The sequence below is a fragment of the Saimiri boliviensis genome, chromosome 8 (assembly GCF_048565385.1).
Source record: "Saimiri boliviensis isolate mSaiBol1 chromosome 8, mSaiBol1.pri, whole genome shotgun sequence".
Lineage (NCBI taxonomy): Eukaryota > Metazoa > Chordata > Mammalia > Primates > Cebidae > Saimiri > Saimiri boliviensis.
In genome coordinates this window covers 73,516,586-73,542,751 of record NC_133456.1, presented here as the reverse complement: position 1 = coordinate 73,542,751, position 26,166 = coordinate 73,516,586, and the positions used below count along the sequence as shown (strand labels likewise).

General features: G+C 37.9%; 1 protein-coding gene across 10 annotated transcripts in view; it reads right to left on the bottom strand.

Moving 5' to 3' along the window:
* Window positions 1–26,166, bottom strand: part of VPS8 (VPS8 subunit of CORVET complex) — a 363,874-nt gene that overhangs the window by 156,548 nt on the left and 181,160 nt on the right. For all 10 annotated transcript variants that reach the window (XM_074404642.1, XM_074404643.1, XM_074404644.1 and 7 more), the window contains 4 exons: window positions 23,801–23,847; window positions 14,447–14,669; window positions 10,865–10,954; window positions 8,375–8,426 (listed from right to left, as the gene is read on the bottom strand). In XM_074404642.1, coding sequence (XP_074260743.1) covers window positions 8,375–8,426; window positions 10,865–10,954; window positions 14,447–14,669; window positions 23,801–23,847 — 412 coding nt within the window. The remainder of the gene's footprint in view (window positions 1–8,374; window positions 8,427–10,864; window positions 10,955–14,446; window positions 14,670–23,800; window positions 23,848–26,166) is intronic.

Genomic DNA, 26,166 nt, shown 5'->3' with positions numbered 1-26,166 from the left:
TCTTAAAAGAAAGTGAATCAAGTCCAATCCTGAAATGAACAGAATGTGAGAACAAGCAAAGATTTTAAAGCACTATTATAATTATCCTTAAGCAAATTTTCAGTGCATGAAAATTTCAACAGATAAATGAAGGGTTGCAGGAGAGAAAACAGAAACAAGAACTAAATGCAAGTTAGACTGGAAAACCTAACTGTTGAAAATAAAAAGTCACTGAGCAGATTTAACAGCTAGAAGAGCAAATGAATCTGAAGGAAGAGCAAGAGAAATCACCCAAGGTGAAAAACAGAGAGGAAAAAAGACCAAACAGAACCCCAAGAAACAGACCTCGGAAACAGTGGACTAAGGACCTGCCAAATCTCCTCCATAAAAGCAACACAAATACTGGTAAAAACGCTCAAATCCACTCTTTCAGAACTCTTGGAATTAATGAAAAATCTGCCATAATCTGAGGAATGTTTATTCAGAAAAATGCAGAATCTTTTAAATTTTATGTACTGCCATCTCCCTTTCTGCAGCTCTACTGTAGTTTTGAAAACCACTATTGCCTTACAACTCGGGCAGCTGTGAAAACCAGTGAAGCAAAGCGGGTTTGACAGCGCCAGGAGGCAGCCAAATGCCTAGCTGACAGGGGCAGGTCCCTGGTGAAACCCCACCTTCCAGCCAAAAAATAGCCTGAAGGCAGAAAGACCAGACTGTTGGACCCGGATGAAACCTGTAACCCGGAGTGAGCACTTCTGTTCCTCTTTGCCCACCATTACCCAATTGATTCTTTCTGAAGAATGCCTTTTAACCAACTGAATGTTGCCTTTTCCAATACTGCCTATGGCCTGCCCCTCCCCTATTCTGATCCCATAGTAGCCCCAGACTCAGCCACATTGAGGGGACTTTCCTGCCTTTGGGTAGGGGGACCCCCACATCCCCTCTCTGCAGAAAGCCGTTTCATCACTCAGTAAAACTCCCCACCTTGCTCACTCTTCAACTGTCAGTGTATCGTCATTCTTCCTGGACGCTGGACAAGAGCTGGTGACCCACCAAGTGCGGGTACCCAGAAAGTCTGTCATGCTGGCCTTTTACCTGCGCTGGCAGAGGGCAGTCACCCCACACAATGGGGCCAGAGGCCAACTGAGCTGCTACCGTGCTGCCGCTGCCGTCCATCAGACTGTGGACGGTAAACCTAAAAGAGCGAATTAGCACACTAACACCCTGTCTGGGGCTTCAGGGTCGCGGGTACCCTTGCCTGGGTGCTGCTGCGTGCCTCTCAAGGCAACATGCCTGGTCTGGCCATGGGCCTCACACAGAGCTCGCTCCTGTGCCGGTGTTCGGAGTGGCCAGCTGGATCCCACACTGGTTTGCTCACGTGCTCCCTCTTGCAAGGGGCTGAGCGCAGCGGCCAGGAGACAGGGCGCCCCCGCTACAAGTCCAGCAAAGGGTCGAGAGAAAATTCCTGTGTCAGTCTTGTAGCCCCTCAAATGCCCCATCCTCAGAGAGTTGTCACTGTTTGACCTATCTGGCAGCTTAAAAGCTCCATTTTCAGGCCTTATCCTTTTTTGTCCTAACTCAGAACTCGCTCTGTGGGAACAGCACTGTCCCCAGGACCTTTGTGAAAACAGTCAGTGCCATTGTTCGACATTCCAGTAGGCTGAGACAGCGTTAGCAGCTGGGACTAATAAGTGGTTTGCCAAAAACCTTAAAAGGCAAAACTGGAGAATGGGAGCTCTGCAGGGGCTTTTGACAAGTTCTAACATATTCCTGGAATTCTAAAAGGTTGTATGCATATAAAGGGCTTTGCTCATACCCAGGGAAATTCTCAAAGGCCCTAATTTATAACCCATGGCTGACTCCAGCTCTGTGCAAGCAGGAAGGGAAGGCTACAGCAGAATTCTAAACTGTCTGCCAAAGAACTGAAAATTCCAAAATAAAATGAAGCAAGAACTGATAACGTGAGAGAGGCACAATTCAACAATATTTGGAGACTTCAATATCCCACTTTCAAAAACAGACAGAACAATTAGAAGATGAAATGGAAACAGACAAAACTATAAGCAAACAAAACTTAACAAGAGTTAAACAAAACTATAAGCAAACTAGACCTATCAGATGAAGAAGCCCAGAGAATTTCAGCCCAAAATATGGCACCATGGTATGCAGATTATTTTAAATTAAGGGTCCTTGAAGGTCAGCATAAGCTAGGGGAGACTTGTGAAAGGAAAATACATCTCGGAATCCCAAAATCACTAAGCCAAAGGGAAAAGTCAAGCTTGGAACTAATGTCAGGCAAACCCGTTCCCATTCTATTCCTAAATAAGACAGCTACAAAGATAAAAAGCTACATGCCACCCTCACAATTTACTCACAAGGAAATTCTTTGTGGACAAAAGACAGAAAGAACTCAAAGTCATCCCTCTGAGGCTCACCTGAAACAAATGTATATCTAATTGCTTCCTCTGCCCTATTGTTAATGTAAAAATGCAGATTCACTGAACAGACTAAATTGTATATTCAACGGTAGGCTGATCAAGGACTCAAAAGAATGCAATCTTTTATCTCTTACCTACCTATTTCTAACCTGGAAGCCCTCACTTCGAGTTGTCACGTCTTACTGGACTGAACCAATGTACATCTTATACATAATGACTGATGTCTCATGTCTTCCTAAAATGTATAAAAGCAAGCTGTACCCCGACCATCTTGGGCACATGTTGTTAGGACCTCCTGAGGCTGTATCATGGGTGTATCCTTAACCCCGGCAAAATAAACTTTCTAAATAGACTGAGGCCTGGGTTACCAGGTTAAAGGTATTTGGAGTTAACAGGCTCTACTTTGATATTACGTGATCTATCTTAAGACTGGACCCTCCAAAGAAAACACAATGAATTGCCTTCCATCCCTTTCCTGAAATCTCATTATGTACTGAGGAAAAGAAGCCTAAGGAATACAAGTGAACCTCTACAAGCTTTTTCACAAGGTAATGTCTGCCTCTCAACAATGATCTAAACACTGTTGGATCATTCAAATTCCAAAGACAATCTTTTACAAGTTAACTTCTGTCTCCCAGGTCCATTCATTCCCCTAATAATCATTTACGACCCCTCAAAAGAACTGCCTATTTCCTGTCTCCCTTCTATCCCATAAGAAAGGGTATATAAGCATCTGTACCTCATTGGGTTTTTGAGTAATCGTGGTCTTGCAGTTACCCCATGTTTGTGCATGTTAATAAAAGTACATGCCTTTTTCCACCCATTAGTCTATTATTAATTCATTTCAACAGAATTAGACTCAAAGTTTCAGAGGGAAAGTTGAAATCTGCCTACGCAGACATCTGTATAACACTCACCCAACAGCAGAAGACATTCCATGCATGACTATGCTCAAGTGCATGTAGAATAGCTCCAGAACAGACCTTATGTGAGGTCATAAAAAAAGTCTCGACAAATTTTTAAAAGATAGAAATCATAGAAAGTACATGTTCTAACCACGAAAAAAGTAGAAATCCACATGAGAAGGAAATGTGACATTCACACATAGGGAGAAATTAGACAACACACTTCTAAATCACCAGCATCACAAGAGAAATTATATAATACTTTAGGATGAATGAAAATGAAGACAGCATACCAAAATGTATTGCTTAGAGGAATATTTGTAGCTGTAAACACCTAATTAAAAAAAAAAAAAATCTCAAATCAACAATATGAGCTTCTACCTCAAGAAACTAGAAAATGAGCAAAATAACCCAAAGAGTTGAAGAAAACAAATAATAGACTAAAGCTGAATAAATGAAATCAGGCTGGGTGCGGTGGCTCACCACTGTAATCCCACCACTTTGGAAGACCAAGGAGGACAAATCATGAGGTCAGGAGATTGAGACCATCCTGGCTAACACAGTGAAACCCCGTCTCCACTAAAAATGCAAAAAATGAGCCAGAAGTGGTGGCATGCACCTGTAATCCCAGCTATTCTGGAGGCTGAAGCAGAAGAAAAGCTTGAACCCAGGAGGCAGAGGTTGCAGTGAGCTGAGATCACGCCACTGCATTCCAGCCTGAGTGACAGAGCAAGACTCTTTCTAAAAAAAAAAAGAAAAAGAAAAAGAAAAAGAAACAGAAAGAGAAAAAAAGAAAAAAAATCGAAATTGGGTCCATGAAAAGATCAACAAAACAGACAAACCTTTAGACAGACCAAAAAAAAAAAGTCAAATTACAAAAATTAGTAATGAAAGAGACATCACTACTGATCTTACAGGAATAAAAGAAATTACGAAGGAATACTATGAACAACTATATGCCTACATATTAGATACTGTAGATGAAATGGTCAAATGTCTAGAAATTCAAAAACTACCAAAACTACTAAAACAAACACTCAAAAAGAAACAGATAATCTGAATAAATTATTGCAACAAACAAACAAACTAAACTAGTGCTATGGTCTGAATGTGGCACCCAAAATTCATGGGTCGCAAACTTAATCCCCAGTGCATCAATGTTAGTAGGAGGGGGCATTTGGGCAGGTGTTTAAGTCATGAGGGTTCCACCCTCATGAATGGATTAATGCTGTAGTAAAAAAGGGCTTGATGAACTGGGTTGAGTCTTTTTCCATACTTCTACCAATTGAGGACACAATGGATATTCCCACTTGTCCTTCCAAATTCTGCCAAGAAGGCCTTCACTAGACATGAGGTGCCAGTACCTTGATTCTGGACTTCTCAGCCACCAGAATTGTAAGACATAAGTTCGTGTTCTTTATAAATGACCCTGTCTTAGGTATTTTGTTACAGTAGCACAAAACAGACCAAAACAACTAATAATTTAAAAACTTCCAATAAAGAAAAGTCCAGGCACACATGGCTTCATATTGAATTCTACCAAACATTAAAAAAATTAACACTGATCCTTCACAAACTCTTCCAAAAAATAAAAGTGAGAATACTTCCCAACTCATGTTATGAGGCAAACATACCAAGACACACTCATAACAAGACTGGTATTCTTTTGATAACAATATATCAAAAGAAAACAAAACTGTAGAACAATATCTCTTATGACTACAGACACAGAAATCCTTGAGAAATACTAGCAATCTGAATCCAGCAACATTTCAGAGATTATATACCAAGTGAGATTTATCCCAAGAATGCAAAATTGGCTTGATATACAGACTCAATCAAATAGATCACATCAATAAAATAAAGGACAAAACCCACAAAATAATCTTAATAGATGCAGAAAAAGTATCTGATAAAATCCAAGACTTTCATGTTAGAAACACTCAAACTGGGTAAAGAAAATGTCATCGAATGGGTAAGACCATTTACATCCAATTCAATGATGAAATGCTGAGTGCTTTCCCCTAATATCAAGAAAACAAAAAGACGTCCATTCTTGCCACTTTTGTTCAACACCGTATTAGTGGGTGTAGCCAGACCAATTAGAAAATAAAAAGAAAGTCATCTAGATTAGAAAGGAAAAAGTATAATTATTTTTATTTGCAGATGACATGATCTGAATTTTCCTTAGAAAATTCTAAGGAATTAACTTTAAAAATTAGCACTAACAAATGAATACAGCAAGGACGTAGGATACAAGGTCGATATACAAAAGTCAACCTATTTCACACTATCAATTAACATCCTGAAAATAAAATTCAGAAAACAATTCCATTTATAACAGCATCAAGGTGAATAAAATACCAAGGAAGAGGAAATGAAGTATATGACCTGTACATTAAAAACTGCAAAATATCATTGAAAAAAATTAATGAAGACCTAAATAAAATGAAAAAATGTGCTGTATTCATGAATTGAAGTATTTGGTAATATAAAGATAGTAATAAAATTGAAGTACAGATTCAAAGCAATCCTTATCAAAATCCCAGATGCCTTTTCTACAGAAAAGGGGAAAGCAAAGTGACTTTAAGACCAAAATAAGGGCCAGGCACAGTTGCTCACGCCTGTAATCCCTGAACTCTGGGAGGCTGAAGTGAGCAGATCACGAAGTCAGCAGTTCAAGACCAGCCTGGCCAATATGGTAAGCTCCATCTCTACTAAAAATATAAAAAATTAGCTGGGTATGGTGGCACCTGTAGTTCCACTTACTCAGGAGGCTGATGCAAGAGACTTACTTGAATCTGGGAGGCAGAGGGTGCAGTGAGCCCAGATAGGATAGCCAGACCCTATCTTAAGAATTTTTTTTTTTTTTAAACTCGTAAGTGCATGGTGGCCTATAGTCCCATCTACTTGGGAGGCTGAGGCAGGAGGATGACTTGATCCCATAAGTTTGAAGCTGCAATGAACTATGATCACACCACTGTACTCCAGCCTAACAAAGTTAAGACTTTGTCTCTAAAAGAAAATTAATTAATTTTAAAGGATAAAAATAAAAAAACACATCATATTCATAGATTAGAAAATTCTACAGTGTTAAGATAGCAATTCTCTCTCCAAATTAATCTACAGCTTCAATGCAATCTCAAAGAAAATTCAAATACGCTTTTTTAAAAAAAACCGATGAGCTGATTTTAATGTTTATATAGAAAGGCAAAGAACATGGACTAGATAAACCAATTTTGAAACAGAAAAACAACACTGTAGGACTTAAAACGTGTGATTTTGAGGCTTACTATGAAGTCACAATAATCAAGACAGTGCACTACTGGATGACAGACATATAGCTCAATATAACAGAACAGAGAGCATAGAAACAGACCCACAGTGATACGGTCACTTGACTTTTCACAGACGTGTCAAGGTAATTCAGTGAAAATAAGATAATCTTGTTAATACATATAAGACTTACAGGAAGAACTGATAGCTGCAAGGGAAAAAAAATCCCTGAACTTTACCTTGCATCATTTATAAAAATTAATTCAAAATGAATTACAAATCTAAATACAAGCATTAAAACTATTAAATTTCTACAAGAAAATGTAAGAGAAGATATTTATGACACTGGATTGAACCAAGATTTCTTAAACAGAATACCAAAAGCCTAAATGATAAAAAAAAATTAATAAGATGAACTTCATGAAAATTAAAAACTTTTGCTCTTTGAAAGAAAAACATGGTAAAGAAAACAAAAAAGCAAACTATGAATGATGATAAAATTTTTGCCAAACATACTGGAAAAGGGCTTATATCCTGACTACATTAAAAAAAAACTCTTCCAGGCTCTGATGGCAAGCTCACTAGCTTGCAACTCTTAACAATTCAATAATATGAAGAGAACCCCAGATCATCTCCACCAATTTTAAAAAAAAGGGCTAAATATTTAAACAGACAATTCACAAAAGAAGATATGTGAATGACTAGCAAGCACATGAAAAAATGATTAACATCACTAATAATCAGAGAATAAAAATCAAAATCACAATGAAATACTCATTAGAATGGCTTAAGTTTTAAGAAGATTTTTAAAACACTAATAGTATCAAGTGCTTGCAAGGATGTGGAGCAACTGGAACCCTCAAATATTGTTGATGAGAAATGGTACAGCATTTGGGAAAACATATAGAAGTACTTTAAAAAGTAAAACATATATTTACCATACAATCCAGCCATTCCAACCTTAGGTATTTGTCCAAGAAAAATGAACACATTTGTCCACACAGAAACTTATACCTAGGGGTCAGGAATGGGGGCTAAGGGAATAAAGGGGAATACTTGAGGTAATGAAAGTTTTCTGTATCTTGACTTTATCAATATGAATTCAATATGAATATCCAGTTGTGATATTATACTTTATTTTTGCAAGATATTCTCATTGGGGAAACTATGTAAAGATAATGTAGGATCTCTATGTGCCATTTCTTGCAACTGCATGCAACTATCTCAAAAAGTTTAATTAAAAAAAGCAAAAAACAAAAAACTTGTCCACAAATGTTGAAGCAGCATTATATTATTCACAGTAGTCCCAAATTGAGAGCAAGTCAAATATCTATGAAGCGGTGAATGATTAAACAGCTTATGGTATATTCAATCCATGGAATGTCATTTAGTGGTAAAGGGGAACAAAATATTATTATACATAAAACAACATGGACGACTCTAAAAAATATTACGCTTCATCCCTGTTAAGTGAAAGAAAACACCAAAGATTACATAGCACAGAATTCCATTTACATGAAGTGTAGTGACAGAAAGTATATCAGTGACTGCCCAGAGCAGGGTGAGGGGAAAGGATCAAGTACCAAGTACAAAGGGAAGGAGGAACTTTTTAGTATGAGAAGCAATGGCTCCTTCTACAGCTTGATTCTGGTGGTGTCACATGCTGTACATGATTACCAACATTCACACTACACACATATAACTGGCAAATTTTTATAACACTTAAATAATACCTTAAACACAGGAAAGCAAAAAATTAAGGATTAGAAAATGTACCTGTTAGCGTTTTTCCTGCATTCAGAGGTGGAGCAATGACTCTGAAAAGTTTCTGCATTAAAATTAATAGAAAAACAATCAGCATCATCTCAAATGATACTATTTTTAAGATAATCAAGAATCTTACGCTATTAATCACCATTATCTGATGGAAATAGTTATTTACCATTAAGATTAAATATGAAAACCTTTAATTTGTACATGAAATGTTTAGAAGGGTCACTGAGAAACAATCACTGTTGTCATATTCCTCACCAAGAAAAACCATTCAATAAATACCAGTTACATAAAGGGCTTAGCTGAGATTATAATTTTGATATAAAGTATCCTTTGGTTCTTAAAAGCTTTATTCTTTTAAAAACTAGTAAGCAAGTAAAAGGACTTCCCATCAAAGTGGTTAACAGACATGATTTTAAACAGAAAATAAAGAATCAGCAACCACAGAAAGAAGTATCATCTAAACTTAAGCAGAGTCTCACAGAAATATAGCTGCCATGGACCTCCCCCCTTCTTCAGAGGGAGATTCCAATTTGGGAAAAAGCTGATCTTTAGCACCAGGAAATGCAAATTTAGCTGCCATTCGCTCAAAAAGCCCAAAAGTACTTTCCATACTTTCCCACTGCAGACCTAACTCTACCCCTACTTCCCCCATTTTTGTTAAGTTGGTATAGAAGCCTTTGCCCCTGGCTACTCAGCAGAGATGTTTATTACTGAGTGTTCCCGGCACACCTGTGAATAATCCTTATCTTTTCTCCTGTTAATCTGCATGTTGTCAATTAATTCAAAACCTTCAATCCTTTCCCTGTACCTCCCACCACTGGGACCTAAATTGGTAAAGAAAAAGTTTTTCTTCCCAACTCAAGGCACTACTCTCATCTCAGCCAAAACTAGAAAGAAAGGAAAGATTCCAGAGACTACAATAGTCATCCCAAATGTGATGACACTGTCTTTCATTCTAAAAAATCTAGAAACTTTCAAATGACAGGACACCTCCTTTAATTTATACCTTTTTAAGTACTAAAATAGCTAAACTTTAAACACTAAAAAGTGACTTCCTTACAGGCACAGAATTATAAAAGAGTAATCATAGGACATACCCAACCTCCTACAGCTAAAATCGCCAAAGGACTTTGTGATAACAAATACCAAGCTTCTGCTGAAAGCCATTAAGCTGGAAAACTACTCTGAACACAAAACAAGGTAACCTCATGTTCCATTTGAGATGCATCAGTATAAATGCAAACCAGATTTTATTAACATGAGGAATACAAAACACACGCAAAACAAAAAATTAAAAGGCAACGGTAACAAAAACATAGCAATCATCTTGTAATGTAGAATGCATCAAAACAGAATCTGCTTTGAGGGATTATTTTGAGCAAAACTAGAAACTGCATTAATTCTTCCAAATTGTGGCTCCAAATTGTGGCTTCATTGTAGCATGCAGGGAGGCACTGGACCTCACTAAGGAGGCAGCTGACGAGTCTTTTTCAGGGAACTACTGGACTTGATGGAGCAGCAGCTGACAGGTGTTGAAGACAAAAAAAAAAAATACTTGACATTACAGACAATCAGGGCCAAAAAACCCCAAAACCAGGGGAAGAGGGGTGGCGGACTAATTTTAGAAACTAACCAAAAGAAGAGAGGTGCAACCAAAATTGAAGGGTTATGAATCAGAGGGGTACTCGCCCTACTAAACTTAATGTGCTTAAAGAAGCCTGAACGACCACAGAATGACTGCTGACTTCTTAATACTGAAGATAGCTTTGGATGGCAATAAATCAGCAAAAAGGTCGACCGATGCCTTCAGCAGATGCCTGCTTTTTTTGAGGGACACAGTTACTATAATAAAGCACTGGGCTAGGAGGGCACTGCATGTGTCTACAACTCATTCTCCACTATTCCACCATCAAACCTGAGACAAGTAACAAGACAGATAAGGGGTTTCATTCTTCTAAAAGTAAGTCCAAATGTTTTGTAGAATCTCTTGTAAGAATAGAGTGAATGCTATAAAATTCTGAGTCGGGAAAAGTGAAAAATTATCAATTAACAAATAACAGCCTCTGACCATTTTCAGGAGTCTTCTCCAGCAGAATATATCTATAAATAGCATTACTCAATAGTACATTTATTATATTAAATAATTATACCAAATAAATTTTTCATATCTTTAGGAAAAGTTACTATAGTATTAAAGATTCTTAGGAGAAAAATATGTAAAGCCTAACAAGCAAGCATCAATTTAAATATTACCTATTGTTCGCTGATCTTTAAATACCTACTTATGTACATAAGCAAGCAAGCCATGGTAGAAGGTATAACACTGACGACTTCCTAAACGTCCCAAGCTAAAATGGGTTCAGGTTCAATAAATTCCTAAGAATTTTTAAATAACTGATAAAACTAGAAACTATTAAAAGCAAATGGAGAATAGGAGAAAAAAGTTAGCAGACAAAATTAATTATGTATACCAGTTGGGAAGTGTCTTACCTCCATTGGACTAATAAATTCATTCATGCCTCTGTTGTAGACATAGATCATAGCATCATATAAACGATTTTCCCAACACATGAGAACCACCTGTGAAAAGGAAAAGCCACTTGGTCCATACAATTCAGAGTCACCAATTATTTTCCTTAAAGCTTTAAGAATGGAAAAGGTCTTGAATTCTCTTCCCTAATTTTTCTTGTTTCTTCTCGGATAAAAACTGAAATGAAGTGCTCACACACAATGCAAGAGTAAGAGCTGCTAAGGGTGAAATTACTACTGTTAATAGTACAATGCTTACTTTAAGACCTTCATAGTGTCTAATTTTGTTTCTTCTTTATCCTTCCCCTTCCCATATTCATTTTACCTTTGGTCAATAGTTCTGCAAATACTTATTGAACACATATTCAGATCCCCTCTTAGGCACTGGTAATAAAGTGTTAGATTAAGATAAATCCAGACCTAGTCCCTACCCTTATAGAACTTACATTCATGTTGGACACTCACCAAAAGGAGGCAGGGGCACAAAATGACGTGTGAGTTAAGACTTGGGGAAGAAATGCAATTACACAAATAATTCATTATTTACAAATGTGGTTTAAGTGCTATTAACCTGACTTGGTCTGGAGTATTCAAAAAGTCACCCCTGAGGGAGCAACATTTAAGCTATGACCTAAAGAATGGATACATGTGACCCACAAGCAGAAGTGCAAACTAGAAATTCTATGGGAAGAAGCAAGAGTAAGGATGAAGGACCTAATGTGGAAGTGACCTTGAAGGAGGGAGAGAAATCAATTTGAGAAAATATTTAGGAAGATGACTAGATATGAGTCTAAGTATACAGTATGCTGTATTCTGTCCCTATGACAGCTACACAATACTATAAACATTGGCAAGAGAAGAAGGGCAGAAGTTGGCAAGGGGGAGCCGGAGAGGTAAGAGGGAAAATGGAAGTGAGATGTGCTGGGAGAGTCTTTCTAGAGGCCTGTTCTGGGACCTCTACTACTCTCTCTCCACCTCTCTCAGCCAGTACCATCATCATACATCTCTTTACTGATGACCAACATATTTACTGCTTCAGCCTTAACGTCCCTTCTAACCCATACATATATCCAACTACTTAATTTGATATCTTCACCTGAATGTCTAGTAGCTATCTCAAAATAAAATGGCCAGTCGGAGCTCCTGATCTTTCCCTCAAACGCAGACCTGCCCTAGTCTTGCAATCTTCTCAAAGGAATCACTATTCGCCCTGTTTCTCAGGCATCCTCCTTAAATTCTCTCATTCCCACACTCTCACACCCTCACATCCCAATTCATCAGCAAATCAATTCTATCTCCAGAACATCCAACATTAGGCCATCTCTCTTCATCTCACTGTTACCATCTCTGGCCAGAATCACCTCCCACACCAGCCTCCTGACTGGTCTCTCTGCTTCCTCTGCACCTGGCCCCCACCCCTCATTCTGTTACCTCTAAAGCACAGGGTGCTCTTGCTTAAAACTTTCTAATGATTTTTGGAGCACTTAGAATAAAACTGAAAGATCTAAACCTTGCCCTGCAAGATCTACCTCTATACCAAGCTCCAGATATGCTTCCTTTTTTGTTAATTAAACACCCAAGACAAAAATTCTCTTTTTTTTTTCATTAGCTATAGCTTTTACCTCTAACAATCTTCTCATCCAAGATATTTGCATTACTGATTCCTTCTTGTCATTCAGCTTCCAAGACTCAATACCGCCTCCTCAAAAAGACTATCTATAATTAGCCAATCTAAGGTGGCCTCTCATTCTCTCTCCACCATATTTCCTGGTTTGATTTTTAACATAATACTTGTATTTAAATATTTTCTGGATTTTTTGAACACTGGTCTGTTCACTGTCAAACATTTCTGCTAAAATTTAGGCTTTATGAGAGGACAACCCTTGTTCACAGAGATACTGAAGCACCCTCTGAGCCTGACGTTCAGTAAATGCTTCTTGAATTAATGAACAGAGGCTATTAAAAGAGTATATAAAATAAGGATTGAAAAATACCATTTGATGTAGTGGACAAAGAGGCCACTGTTGACTCTAGTAAAAGTCAGATTGAAGAGTTATTAGGATGTGGGGGGAAAAAAATGAAAATAGCAAAAAACCTAGACAATGCTTTCCAGGTCAGGACAGTAACCTAGGAGGAAGAAGGGGAGAAGGTTTGAAATGGAGACACAAGAAACTGAGGGCAAGATTTTGAAATTGTTGTTTCACTAAAAAGACTAGTATATTTACATGGTATTGGGGTAAAGCTGAAACTATTATAAAAAGAAGAAGTTAATTTTTTTTCCTTTATGTGATAGGTAGGCATGACAACATGCTTTCAAATCATCAGACCTACTGTCAGACTATGAAGAATATGCCACATTACTCGTATGATAGAAAGGCAGGTATAAAAGAAGATCTGGCTTTACTTTGCAAACTCACAGTCATTCATAAAGAGCTCCCAGAAATAATCATTCTTCCAAACCCAATTTCTATGTGATTTTGCACACTTTCAAAAAACTTTTGGTCTAAGACTTTTGTTCGTCTTCCAAATTCAAGCTCAAGAGGGTTTAGCACCTTTGCAGGAGTAAAAGGCTCATTTTTAGGACTAATGTGAAAATAAAGAATTAAATTGTGGGCCAGGCACAGTGGCTTACACCTGCAATCCCAGCACTTTGGGAGGCCAAGGCGGGCAGATCACTTGAAGTCAAAAGTTTGAGACCACCTGGCCAACATGGTGAAACCCCATCGCTACTAAAAATACAAAAGTTAGCTGGGCATAATAGTATGCACCTTTAATCCCAGCTACTCTGGAGGCTGAGGCCCAAGAATCACTTCAACTCAGGAGGCGGATGTTGCAGTGAGCCAAGAGATCTACGCCACTGTACTAGTGAGACTCTGTCTCAAAAAAAAAAAAAAAAAAAAAAAAAGGAAGAAGAAAAGAAAAATAATTAAATTGTGAAATGTGTTAGGCTAGAATAAATACGGCTCCTCAATTAAGATAACTTATTGTGGGAACCTGAGATACGCTGGAAGTCTTTATCAAACAATGGCTGCCTGCTCATACTAAGAAGTTCTATAACTTACCTCTTATCCCGTGCTCTATACTTCAAAACTCTGGGCTTATATACTAGCTCTTTTTTGAAATGGCATCATATTTTTCAAGGTAAAAATATTCTGTTATTTATGAGAAAGCAGCCATAGTTGAAATTCACTTGCTCAATGAGAACTGTATTAGTCAACAAACAAACTGATGAAGAAGGATCAGTTAACGAGCATTTATAGAGCAACTTCTAAATCTAAACTCTACACCAAGTACTCCGGGGGATGTCAAAGAAATAGAAGACGACATAATCCCTGGCTTGCAAGGCACTTATAATCTAGCTTTCACTTAAATACAGTCCTAGGAAAGTACTGACAAAATAAGTTTATAATACATTTTACCAAAAGTGCTCAAGAAATAATTATGGTTTTTAGAAGGCAGGGCCAGGCCTCATCTGTGAAGTAAATGTAATCAATAAAGGAATGAAGCTTATTTCATAAGTTAGTAGACTGTTTATAAACTCACCTGCTGAATATCTAGGCTGGTGATATCCATATGTACAATGAGAGCTTCCACATTTTCCATTAATTTTTTATCTTGGAAATGAACAATCAAGTCTTTCATTACTTGGGGCGTGATTCCCACCAATTTATCACTTAAAATATATGGCTCAAGGCACTCCAAAAATACTCCTTTGGCCACCGAATTCTCACTTAATTTATCATACATTTGACTAAATAAAAGATCCCTGTAACAGAAAGGCGGGGGGAAACTTTTAGGAACATGCCAAATATCCATTAAATTTAGCCTCCCAAGTATATCTCTTTTCCCTATTTCAACTTACTCATGAGTTTATTTAAAATGGTAATAATATTCACATAGAGCTTTATATTGCAAAAACTTTCTATAATCTCAATTAATCCTCCCAACACTCCTTTAACAAATAAGAAAAGGTAAGATAAATTGTTTCCTAACAGTGACATACCTAACAAACAAGAGAGTCAGAATTTGAACCCAGCCTTCAGGCCTAAATCCTGTGCCGTCTATTGTGACATATTGCTTCTTGAAGACAACACTGACATGGGAACATAACTGGGTGAACATAATGGGCAGGAAAAAAACGCAAAAAGAACTATTCATGCTTTCTCCTTCCCTCCTTCTTGCTATTTAAAGAGTCCTAGCTGACCTGCACAGCCAATATGCTTCTCTCTCTAGCTATAACTCTTTGCATGCCAAAATGTTTGGGTAGTGATTATTCATGGAAGAAGAAAAAAGAAAGTTTAATACTTAAAATATAAACCTAGAAACAATTTTATTGCAGAAACAAAAATTGTTTTGAGACAGTCTCACTCTGTCGCCCAGGCTGGAGTGCAATGACGTGGTCTCAGCTCACTGCGACTTCCACCTCCTGGGTTCAAGCAATTCTTCCACCTTAGCCTCCTGAGTAGCTGGGACTACAGGCACGTGCCACCACATCCAGCTAATTTTTGTATTTTTAGTAGAGACAGGGTTTCACTTTGTTGGCCAGGCTGATCCCGAACCTCTGAGCTTGTGATCTGCCCGCCTTGGCCTCCCAAAGCGCTGGGATTAAAGGCATGAGCCCCACACTCGGCAAAAACTGTTTTAAATTATTTTAAATGTCAACACCAAACACAATGTTTATTCCATATTTCTGTAAATAACCCATAAATAATTTGAGTTATACTGAGCATAGACAGAATTCTGAATTGTTTTCATACATTACATAAGCATTTTCTAAGTTGCTGTTTATTCTTTGAAATTACCATTTTGTCTAACTCACAATGCTTCAATATGTTAAAAAATCTGAATTTACTTAAGTATTGCTGTATTGTTAGATATATTACTTATTTCCAGTATTTTGAGTGATATTACAATGAACATCTACATATAAAGTCTTTCCCATTTGAGGGCTTAATTCCTGAAAATCATTCAACTTTTAGAAATGTATCTTAAGTGAAAAGATAAAAAAAAAATCTGTGGCACTTGAAATGTACTATTAAATTATCTTCAAAAAGCATCACAGCATCAGTTGACACTGCCACCTGCAATATATAATCATACCAGTTTCACTAGACAACAGTAATTTTGGTTTTTCTCCCCTGACAATTTAATAATTCTTTTATGAATGTTCAAATTGGGTTATTTTCCACGTTCTCATTTATAAATTGTATTGCCTTCTATCATTCACTTATTTGTTCATTCAATTTTTTAAAAAATACAAAAACTGTGTGAATTTTATTTACCTGTTGAGATTATTTACTTGTTTCTGAATGTGTAATTCCTTTCTATGTATGTCATGTCAGTTGTGGAAAGTGGTCAATGGTTTGTTTACTCACAGGTGTGATCTTTAATGACAAGTTCCACAAAAACGTCAAGGAAGCTCCTGAAAGGACTAGGGTTGGATTTTGCGTCATCTTGAAGTCATGGAAAAGACACTGGCCACAACTGCACCAGAACTACACACCTCCCTTCAGTTAACAGCACTTGCAATATTCGGGGGAAAATCCATAGCCATTTATTTCTTTCTCAAATGCACAAATGTAATTTTACATAATATTTCCCCTTCATTTCATATTTATCAAAATATTTTCACGTCAGTTTCATTTGCATCAGTAATTCATTGGCTGAGTGCAGCAGCTCACGCCTGTAATCCCGGCACTTTGGGAGGCCGAAGCAGGTGAAACATGAGGTCAGGAGTTCAAGACCAGCCTGACTAATACGGTGAAACCCCATCTCTACTAAAAATACAAAACTTAGCCAGGCGTGGTGACACATGCCTATAAGCCCAGCTACTCAGGAGGCTGAGGCAGGAGAACCACTTGAACCCAGGAGACAAGAGGTTACAGTGAGCCCAGATCGCACCACTGCACTCCAGCCTAGGTGACAGAGCAAGACTCCGTCTCAAAATATAGTAATAATAATTCATCATATTTTTGTGATGACCAATTACCAGCCAAGCAAAAGAAATGGAGATTAATGGAGTTTTACTGTAAGAAAGAAAAAGTAAGAGTAACAAGATAACTAATGATTCAAAGAAAATGTCAGATTTGCTAGTCCTTGTGCTCTGTAACGTGCCGTTAAAAGGAACATGCTAAAAAAGATAATTATATGCTTTAGTTTAGTACAAAACACCTTAGGGAGAGAATTAAAGAGAGCTAAAAATTCAGCAAAGGCTACTCAAGTTAAACAAGGCACTCCTGAGAGAAACGGCATGTAATGCTGGTAAGATTAATGGCAAAATCACACATTTCTTTCTTAACCAATCAGAGGCTGTAATATAAAGAAGGAAGAAAAATAAGGCTTAGCAATTCCTATTTGCATCTCTATCTTAAAATAAAAAAAAAATTTTAATTCAATGACAGATTTTCATCATTCTGGGAGAATATTTATTAGTGCATCAGGAAAGAAGGGAGATAAAAAAGTACATACAGTCCAGGCAGCGTGGCTCACGCCTGTAATCCCAGCACTTTGGGAGGTCGAGGCAGGTGGATCACTTGAGGTCAGGAGTTGGAGACCACCCTGGCTAACATGGTGAAACTCCAGCCGTACTAAAAATACAAAAATTAGCTGAGTGTGGAGGCACGGGCCTGTAGTCCCAGCTACTGGGACGCTGAGGCAGGAGAAGTGCATGATCCTGGGAGACGGAGGTTGCAGTGAGCCGAGGTCGCACCACTGCACTCCAGCTCCGGCAGCTGAGCGAACCACTATCTCAAAAAAGAAAAGAAAAGAAAAGTACATACAAAAATTTTAACTCTCATGTTGCTTTCTATATTGAGGCATTATTCCCCAGGGTGCTGACTTGGATTACTAGATGGGCTGACTTCAGAACTGCTGTTATTACTTCAAGCTCAGCCTTGCTATGGCCAGTGTAACAGAAACTCCATCGTGAGTAACAGAGGACCAAGGAGTTTCTACAAACTTCATTTTATAATAGTGCTCACATTAAAAATATTTTGGATGCTTATAATTTCTAACTTCAAAGGGAGGACAGCTGTTAAATTTACTTTGTATGTTATCAATTTCATACTTTTTTAAATGTGAAGAACTGTTTTGGTTATGAGATAATTACAAATTTAGAACTATCTGATGGGGAAAAAGGGCATCAATTCTAACACTTGCCAGTCCACACTAAATATATAACCAGAACCAAGTAAGTAAATTCCCACTAAATACAAGTGGTATTTAATAAATCTAAAGTTGATTTGGGCTGGTTTCCTTATTTATAAAAGTCAAAGCAAAATTCAAATGAATTTTAAGAAATTATATTCAAAATGCTCTGTTTGCTGACACAAGCACCACAGTTTGGAAAGATTTCCTTTAAAAAGGCATATGGTGATAGTTAAACAAACTGTGAATATACTATCAACTACTGGACTGTATACTTTAAAAGGGTGAATTTTGTGGTATGTGAATTATATCTCGGTATAGCTATAATAAAATTAAAACGGCCTTTTTTCCCCTGGCTTTGATATTAGCTTGGTGCAAAAGTAATTATAGTTTTTGCCTAATGACAAAATTCTCAATTACTTTTACACCACCCTAATAAAATCTTAAACATTCATTTCCTCGACGAGTCTTGATATTTAAGATCTTTCTGTTTCTCAAACAATAGTCCTGATGTTGAACAGCATTTGTTCTCTTCGGATTTAACAGAACATTTTGGGTTCAGATGCAGACATCACGCTGGCCGTTGGAATGATGGCTTCTTAACAACTGTCGATATTGCTTACAGCGATATAAACTCAAAGTGGGCAGTAGCATCTATGAAGAGCACCAATCTGGCTTTTAAAAATAACTTCTTTTTTGCTATATAATTCACATATAATTACATAACATCTATTTTTAAACAATGTTCAAAATTATAATTATGGTTTACATAAACTCTGGATCTATTTTCAAAGTGAAACTGACATTAAGGCTATCATATATATGCTAATATATAGCCTGTATTTTGTATAGGTAAAGTGACAAATCAGAAGTATCCTACAAAAAGCCTTAAGACATTCTGTGTCTTTTGTCTAATACTGAAAAAAAAACAACAACAACAACAACAACAACAAAAAACAAATTGAAGTGAAATTGTGGAACAGAGACGAAATTATGAAAATAAAGTATAAGTCTTCAAGAACAGATTTCCTGTCATGTCTGATATTAAGTAATTTACAAAAGACTCTAATGCCAAATTGTAGCCAAAATAGATGTCCATAATATATTTAGTAATATTTAGCCAAAACAGATGTCCATAATATATTTAGCCCTACAGAGAAAAACAAATGTGATTACTGCCACATAGTAAAAATGATTTTACATTATAAAAGAATTATAAAATATTAATAGAAATACACACGTATACTAGTTTAATTAATATTACTGAAGGGTACTGAATTCTCTGAGTTATTAAACTATGAGGTAACAGTGATTATAGTGTAATAATGGTGGTGGCACTAAGTTAAAATTAATTTCAGAGCATGTATTATGTTTATAATTTCACCCACATAAGAAACAATATAATATGTGAAAATCAGAGGACTGCCTAGAAAAACAATGTACTCAATCAAAAGATGTAACATAAAAGGAATCTGGGGAACAGGATTGAGTGTCTGAGTAATGACCCTGGAAGTGGAAGAAGTTAACTGAAATTGGCTGGCTGAGTACTAGACTACATTTTGTAAGACTGTATTTGTATTATGCAAAATCTGAGCATTCCTTAAAGCAATGTTAATGTCACAGACACTTTGCAAATACGGAAATGTAGAAAAGAAGACCCTAGACATACATAGGACCAAATGTCACAAAGGATAGTATAGAGTGTCCAGTTTAAGAGTTTTGTTTGTTTGTTTGTTTGTTTGTTTTGAGATAGAGTTTCTCTCTTGTTACCCAGGCTGGAGTGCAATGGTGCAATCTCGGCTCACCACAACCTCCGCCTCCTGGGTTCAGACAATTCTCCTGCGTCAGCCTCCTGAGTAGCTGGGATTACAGGCACGCGCCACTCTGCCCAGCTAATTTTTTGTATTTTTAGTAGAGACGGGGTTTCACCATGTTGACCAGGATGGTCTTGATCTCTTAACCTCATGATCCACCCACCTCGGCCTCCCAAAGTGTTGGGATTACAGGCGTGAGCCACTGCACCCAGCCCACTTTTAAGAGTTTAAGGAGAAAAATACTATACTGGAATGAAGCTACTTCTATCTGACAATCCTCTGCTACAATGTAGCACAGGGAACTGATCATTTTTAACCTTATTATCTATGGCAACTCTAAGAAAAAAAAATTTTTTTTTTTCTTTTTGAGATAAGAGTCTCACACTCTGTTGCCAGGCTAGACTGCAATGGTGTGATCTCGGCTCACTGCAACCTCCGACTCCATGGTTCAAGGGATTCTCCTGCCTCAGCCTCCCAAATAGCTGGGATTACAGACATTGGCCACCACACCCAGCTAATTTTTGTATTTTTAGTAGAGATGGGGTTTCACCATGTTGGCCACGATGGTCTTGATCCCCTGAACTCATGATCCGCCCGCCTTGGCCTCCCAAAGTGCTGGGATTACAGGCATGAGCCACCACGCCCGGCAGAAAAAATATTTTAAAACTCTACCATTTGAGTGGTTACACTGAACTGTTTAATTAAACATAGAATTCTTACATCTAACAAATCTTTGGTCACTGCCTGTTTGAAATGGAAGGGAACTGAAAGCTGGTCTAGATGGAAACTGTCTATCAGATGGTTTATTCAACCTTTCCTTCTAAGCTCAGGCCCACTTACAGAAGAATCTTCACATTCTGATGGAAAAGAAAAGCCGGTATGGTGAGAAGCAAGCAAGCACAGCTCAGAGCTAGAACAAAAGAGGGAGCATTCGACCCAATGCCTAGCTTCACAACCCTGACCTTTCTCACATCTCTTGGGAATGCTGCCCTCCCCTTTTTCTCCTATGAAAGACCAGAAGTAGGGAAAGAGACGAAGAGGGAAAGAAAGAGAGAATACGAACACATATGCTGGAATTTCTCCCAAGCAGAGGCAGGCTCTAGCACAATCTAGGCTTCAGCGTTAGAAAGCAGAATAGAGAGAGAGGGAAGCCATATGCTGTTTGTCCTGTGGTCCAGGGAAAATGTCCATGCCCTTGATCCAGGAGTGTGTATGTAAGAGCAGGAGGAGCAAGAAAGAAAAGAGCTATGAAAAGAACCAGGAAGAGCTGAACTCAGGAAGGTTCTCTTCCACGTGGAGCTGAGGAAGATATATACTATGACGCTCTTGCTATTACTTCTCTCTGAGATCTCCAAAAGCGAATATTCCGTTTGTTTCTGACACAACAAAAAGAAAACATGCTAAGAAATCAGGAAAAATTAAAGAAGTTGACAAAAACAAAGAAATAATAAATAGATCCCAATTGATGAAAATCTAAACCAGATTTTATCTTCCACGTTATGTGCTGTGATTTAATACAGAAATTATTGCATTCTCAGCCAGTCAATAGGTGAAATAAAGTTAGAGAATATTCCCTTTTCAAATCATATAAAAAAGAAAAGCTTATCTTCAGAATATTTTAGGGAATAACAAAATATTTTGGAAGAACATAACCCATTTTTTTTCTTTTTCCCTCTATAACCTTTCATCTTACGACTGTTAGGCCCACTTCAACTATATACCACTGTGACAGTATTCTAGTATTTAAGATGACGATCACAAGTCACCCTGCAAACCAGGAGGCAGGACTGCTTTGTCAGTTCAGCCCTCAGGCACTGAATAGCTACTTTGTGCCAAGTACCATGCTAGGTGGAAACAGTCCATTTTGTAAAAATAAGCCTTTGTACTCTAAATAACACGTAGTATTCAGGTACTTCACTTCATCTCATTTATAAATTAGCTCAATTTGAAGATCAGAGTTGATTCCAGTACTTATTAGTATCAGAAAAGCCTCTATTCCTCCACTTCCTCATCTGAAAAAAAAGGATTACATTACCTCTCTTTACACTGTAGTTATGAGGGTTAAGTAAAATATGTAAAACTGATTCATAAACTATTAAGGCTACTTTAAAAATACAAGACATGTAACAAGAAATTGAGAGTGAAAGGGAGGTAAAGAGAAAACTAATTCGAAAAAAGACAGGGCAAGTTCAGCAGATAAATCATGGCATTTTGCTTTCTAGGAAACCATGATTTAACTGCACAATCACTGTCCATCAACTAAAAGTCAACTAGCTATTCAAGAGACACAAAGGTATTTCTGGCCCTAACACCTGAAAGAGATTTTTCCCGTAGGTCCTGGGCATAAAGAAGACAATGAGACAATGAGTAACATAAAGTAATACTCTCAACAACATCAGCACTCTAAGCACAATGTGTTTCCTAACTAGAGTTAAAATACTGGAATAAATTTGAGCCCCAAGTAAGCAGAACTTACTATAGCTCTCTACGACTTAATCAAAGGTCTGACATAGCAAATTGCTGCCCTCTTGATAGCTTTTACTGATACTTCAAAGTATGACCCAACCTTTTATGAATCAGGTTTTTAGAATATATATAAATTCATGAGCCAAGTCATGTTGCATAGGATTTTGGGAGTATCTACATTAAATCTTCACATTTCTTCTCTATCACTTAGATTTGTTCTCTATCACTTAGAAGGTGGTACAGGTTGGTTAGTTTATTTTCTATTTTATTTATTTTTGAGACAGGGTCTGTTCTGTCACCCAGGCTGGAGTGCAGTGGTGCAATCATGGCTTTGACTTCAAGTCAAGTCGGCCTTGACTTCTGGGGCTCAAAGATCCTCCCACCCCAGCCTCCTGACTGGCTGACACCACAAGCACATGCCACTATGACCAACCAAGTTTTTACACATTTTTTTTAGACACAAGCTATCCCTATATTACCCACGCTGGTCTCAAACTCCTGGGCTCAAGGGATTCCCCCACCTTGGCCTCCCACAATGCTGGGATTACAGGGGTAAGCCACCACGTCCAGCCAGGTTGGCTACTTTATATAGTTATGATTTAAACTAACAAAACCTAATCGAGAGTTTATTTATACTGATTTATTTTAAACAAACAAAAACAGTACCGCATAGGCACAATGTATCTAGCCTTTTTTGAGTAGTATAATTGTTCATCTAGTGATAGGTCATGAAAGTATATACACCAGGCCAGGCATGGTGGCTCACGCCTGCAATCCCAGCACTCTGGGAGGCCAAGGTGGGCAGATCACAAGGTCAGGAGTCGGAGACCAGCCTGGCTAACATGAAGCCCCATCTCTACTAAAGACACAAAAAATTAGCCGGGCATGGTGGTACACATCTGTAGTCCCAGCTACTTGGGAGGCTGAGGCAGAATTGCTTGAAGCCAGGAGGCGGAGGCTGCAGTAAGCCGAGATCAGATTATGCCATTGCACTCCAGCCTGGGTGACCGGGCGAAACTCTGTCTCAAAAAAAAAGTATATATACCAAAAAAAGGAGAGAGAGAGAAAGAGAGTGTGTGTGTGTGTGTGTTTGTATATACATATATAAATAACACACTTTTTGCTTTTAAAACCTGTGTGTGTGTGTTTGTGTGTGTGTGTGTGTATACATATATATAAATAACACTTTTTGCTTTTAAAACCCGTAAGTAGTATTGCTCTTTTGTTAGTTATGTTCTTTACCTCCAATATCCTGCCATGCAGACAAATAAATGATATATCCTTAGCATGTCTTAGAAAAGTTAATTTTATTAGATAAATGAACTGAAAACCGTTAAAGAATCAAATTTCTATACATTAATATTTTAAACCTATTCAGTCAAATTCGCACAATTCATAGCAATGGTTTACACATAAATAAGAGGCTACCTGGGTTCAAAATAATTGAATCTGACAGGAAATGCATACTCACTTTCGCTGCAGCAGAAGGCAGTAATCAACTATGACAGGCACCATATCCTGCAGAGAAACCATAAAGAAAGCATCAGCCCCACAACCCTGTCCAATGGCTCACTGATAACGACAGCAGTCTGCTTAAGACGCTATTAGATTGTTAGGAGGACAGAATTTTATATCATGCTTTTGGTAAGCAATTTGGCATTATGCGTCAAAGTCTGAAAACCAGAAAATTTTGACCTAGAAATTCTATTTCTGGTAGTGTACCCTAAATGTGTTTAAGAATAAAAATTATTTTAATGCATTAAGGTGTTCACTGCATCTTTATAACAGAGGGAGCAGAAGGAGGAGGGGAAGGGAAAACGGGAAATAAAAAATGAATTAAATTCAACAGCATGGGAAAACATTAAGTAAATTCTGTCATTTAAATACTAGATCTATCTTACAAGCTTATAAAGAGTTTACAGTATCATTAAAATAAATACTAGGTGAAAATATGTTATTTGTCTCACAGATTTGTAAAGAAAACTCGCAAAGAAAAAAGAAAAGCAGAATAGATCAAATTGATAATGGGATCCAGCTGGTCCTGCTGATGGCTCAGCAGGTGATTAAGGTTACCCATGTTTTGTCACAATCCTCCAAACCCGCTATTTTAACATTGATTTAACTTCTCAGTTTCATAATATTTTTATTGCTTTAAATTCATCATGTACAGACTCATATCAAGTAAATGGCAACCCATGATTCTGGCCCTTTTCAAAGGGAAGAGTCTGCGGGAAAAACAGTAGCTTATTATGCATGACTCGAAACTGTCAAGCCAACATCGAACTTCAGCGCGTTCTTGCCTTTCCTGCTGGCTACAGGGAAATCGTTTCCTTTTTAAAACCCTGGAAGGGAAGGCACCATGTGAAAAAGAGCTCTACATACTAACACCTGTCTGATAAAAAGGTCAAAACTAAGGAACTCTTATTATTCAAGAGGTGACTAAATAAGGACCTACAATCCTGAAAGGATTACAGGGCTACCCCTGACCCATTCTGCTTCCTTTAATTTTGAATATGACTCATGACTACATTTAGATTTGATTCTCCAAAAACAGGAAGGAAAATTATAGATTTGGAAAGTGTTAGAGCTGTATTAAATCTCAGCCCTGAATGAGAATACAGTGGGCTAGGTAACAGGGAGCTGGCGGCAGGAGGACTTCCCTAGGAACGCTAGAGAAAATAAACATCCTTTCAAATACACAGCTGAGCTCCTAAGCCAGTGAGGGCAATACCCAGGCCTAAACGTAAAAAGGGAACTGAAAACCAAAACAGGAAGTTCCAAGCTGTTATCGATCTTACCCCGCAGGTTTGTCGGTCACAGAAGAGCTTGGGTTTTAATACCAGAAAGTAGCTGAGGCCTTAAACCAGGTGTCCCCAGACTACAGCCCGCGGGCCACATGCGGCCCCCTGCGGCCATGTATGCGGCCCCCCGCCGCACTTCAGGAAGGGGCACCTCTTTCACTGGTGGTCAGTGAGAGGAGCACAGTATGTGGCAGCCCTCCAACAGTCTGAGGGACAGTGAACTGGCCCCCTGTGTAAAAAGTTTGGGGACGCCTGCCTTAAACCCTTTTAAACAAAGGGAACGGAAGCAGAGGACCTTCTAAAACAGGGATTCTTCAAAAGCTGCATCCTCAAGGAAAGGAAATTAGAAAAACAAAACAAAACAAAACAAAAAAACATCTGCCTGTTGAGATAGGAGATGACAAGGAAGTTTGTCTGTCTCAGCCGGGGCTCAGAGAGAGCAAATTTATATTCACCAAGGATCTGTAACAAAGACCCTGTCTACGGTAGAGCTGGGATTTGAATTTATGAAATCTCCTTAGCATAGGAACAACTGAGCCAAGAGGTTCACATAAAAAGTGATCCTGAAAAAGGATATTCCTCAGAGACTTGAAAGAAACAAGTTCAAAAACTCCCCAGAGATCGCCCCAAACACAGGTAAAATAAGTACCGATAAAGTTCTATTAAAGATGTGCTCAAAATAAAAAATTTGAAAACACTTTATTAAACGATGCACCATACATGAATGTCTGGAGGAACTACGAAGGGCAGTAGTATACCCCTAAAACTTCAAATTCTGTAATTATCAGGTAGAAGCTATTTTTTAGGTATATGTAAAATAATTAAGGGCATAAAATAAGGAATAAGTGCGAGTACTAAGTACTATGGATAGACTATAGGGTTTAATGGGGTGTGAATTCATCAGATTCAGACAGTTAGATCACCATGGTGACTGTATGGTAGGAGCATCCAAAAAACCAGACTGGAAATGAAGGCTGTTACAGTCATCAAAGAAAAAAACGATGGACTACACAAGGGTAGTGACAGCAGGTAAAAG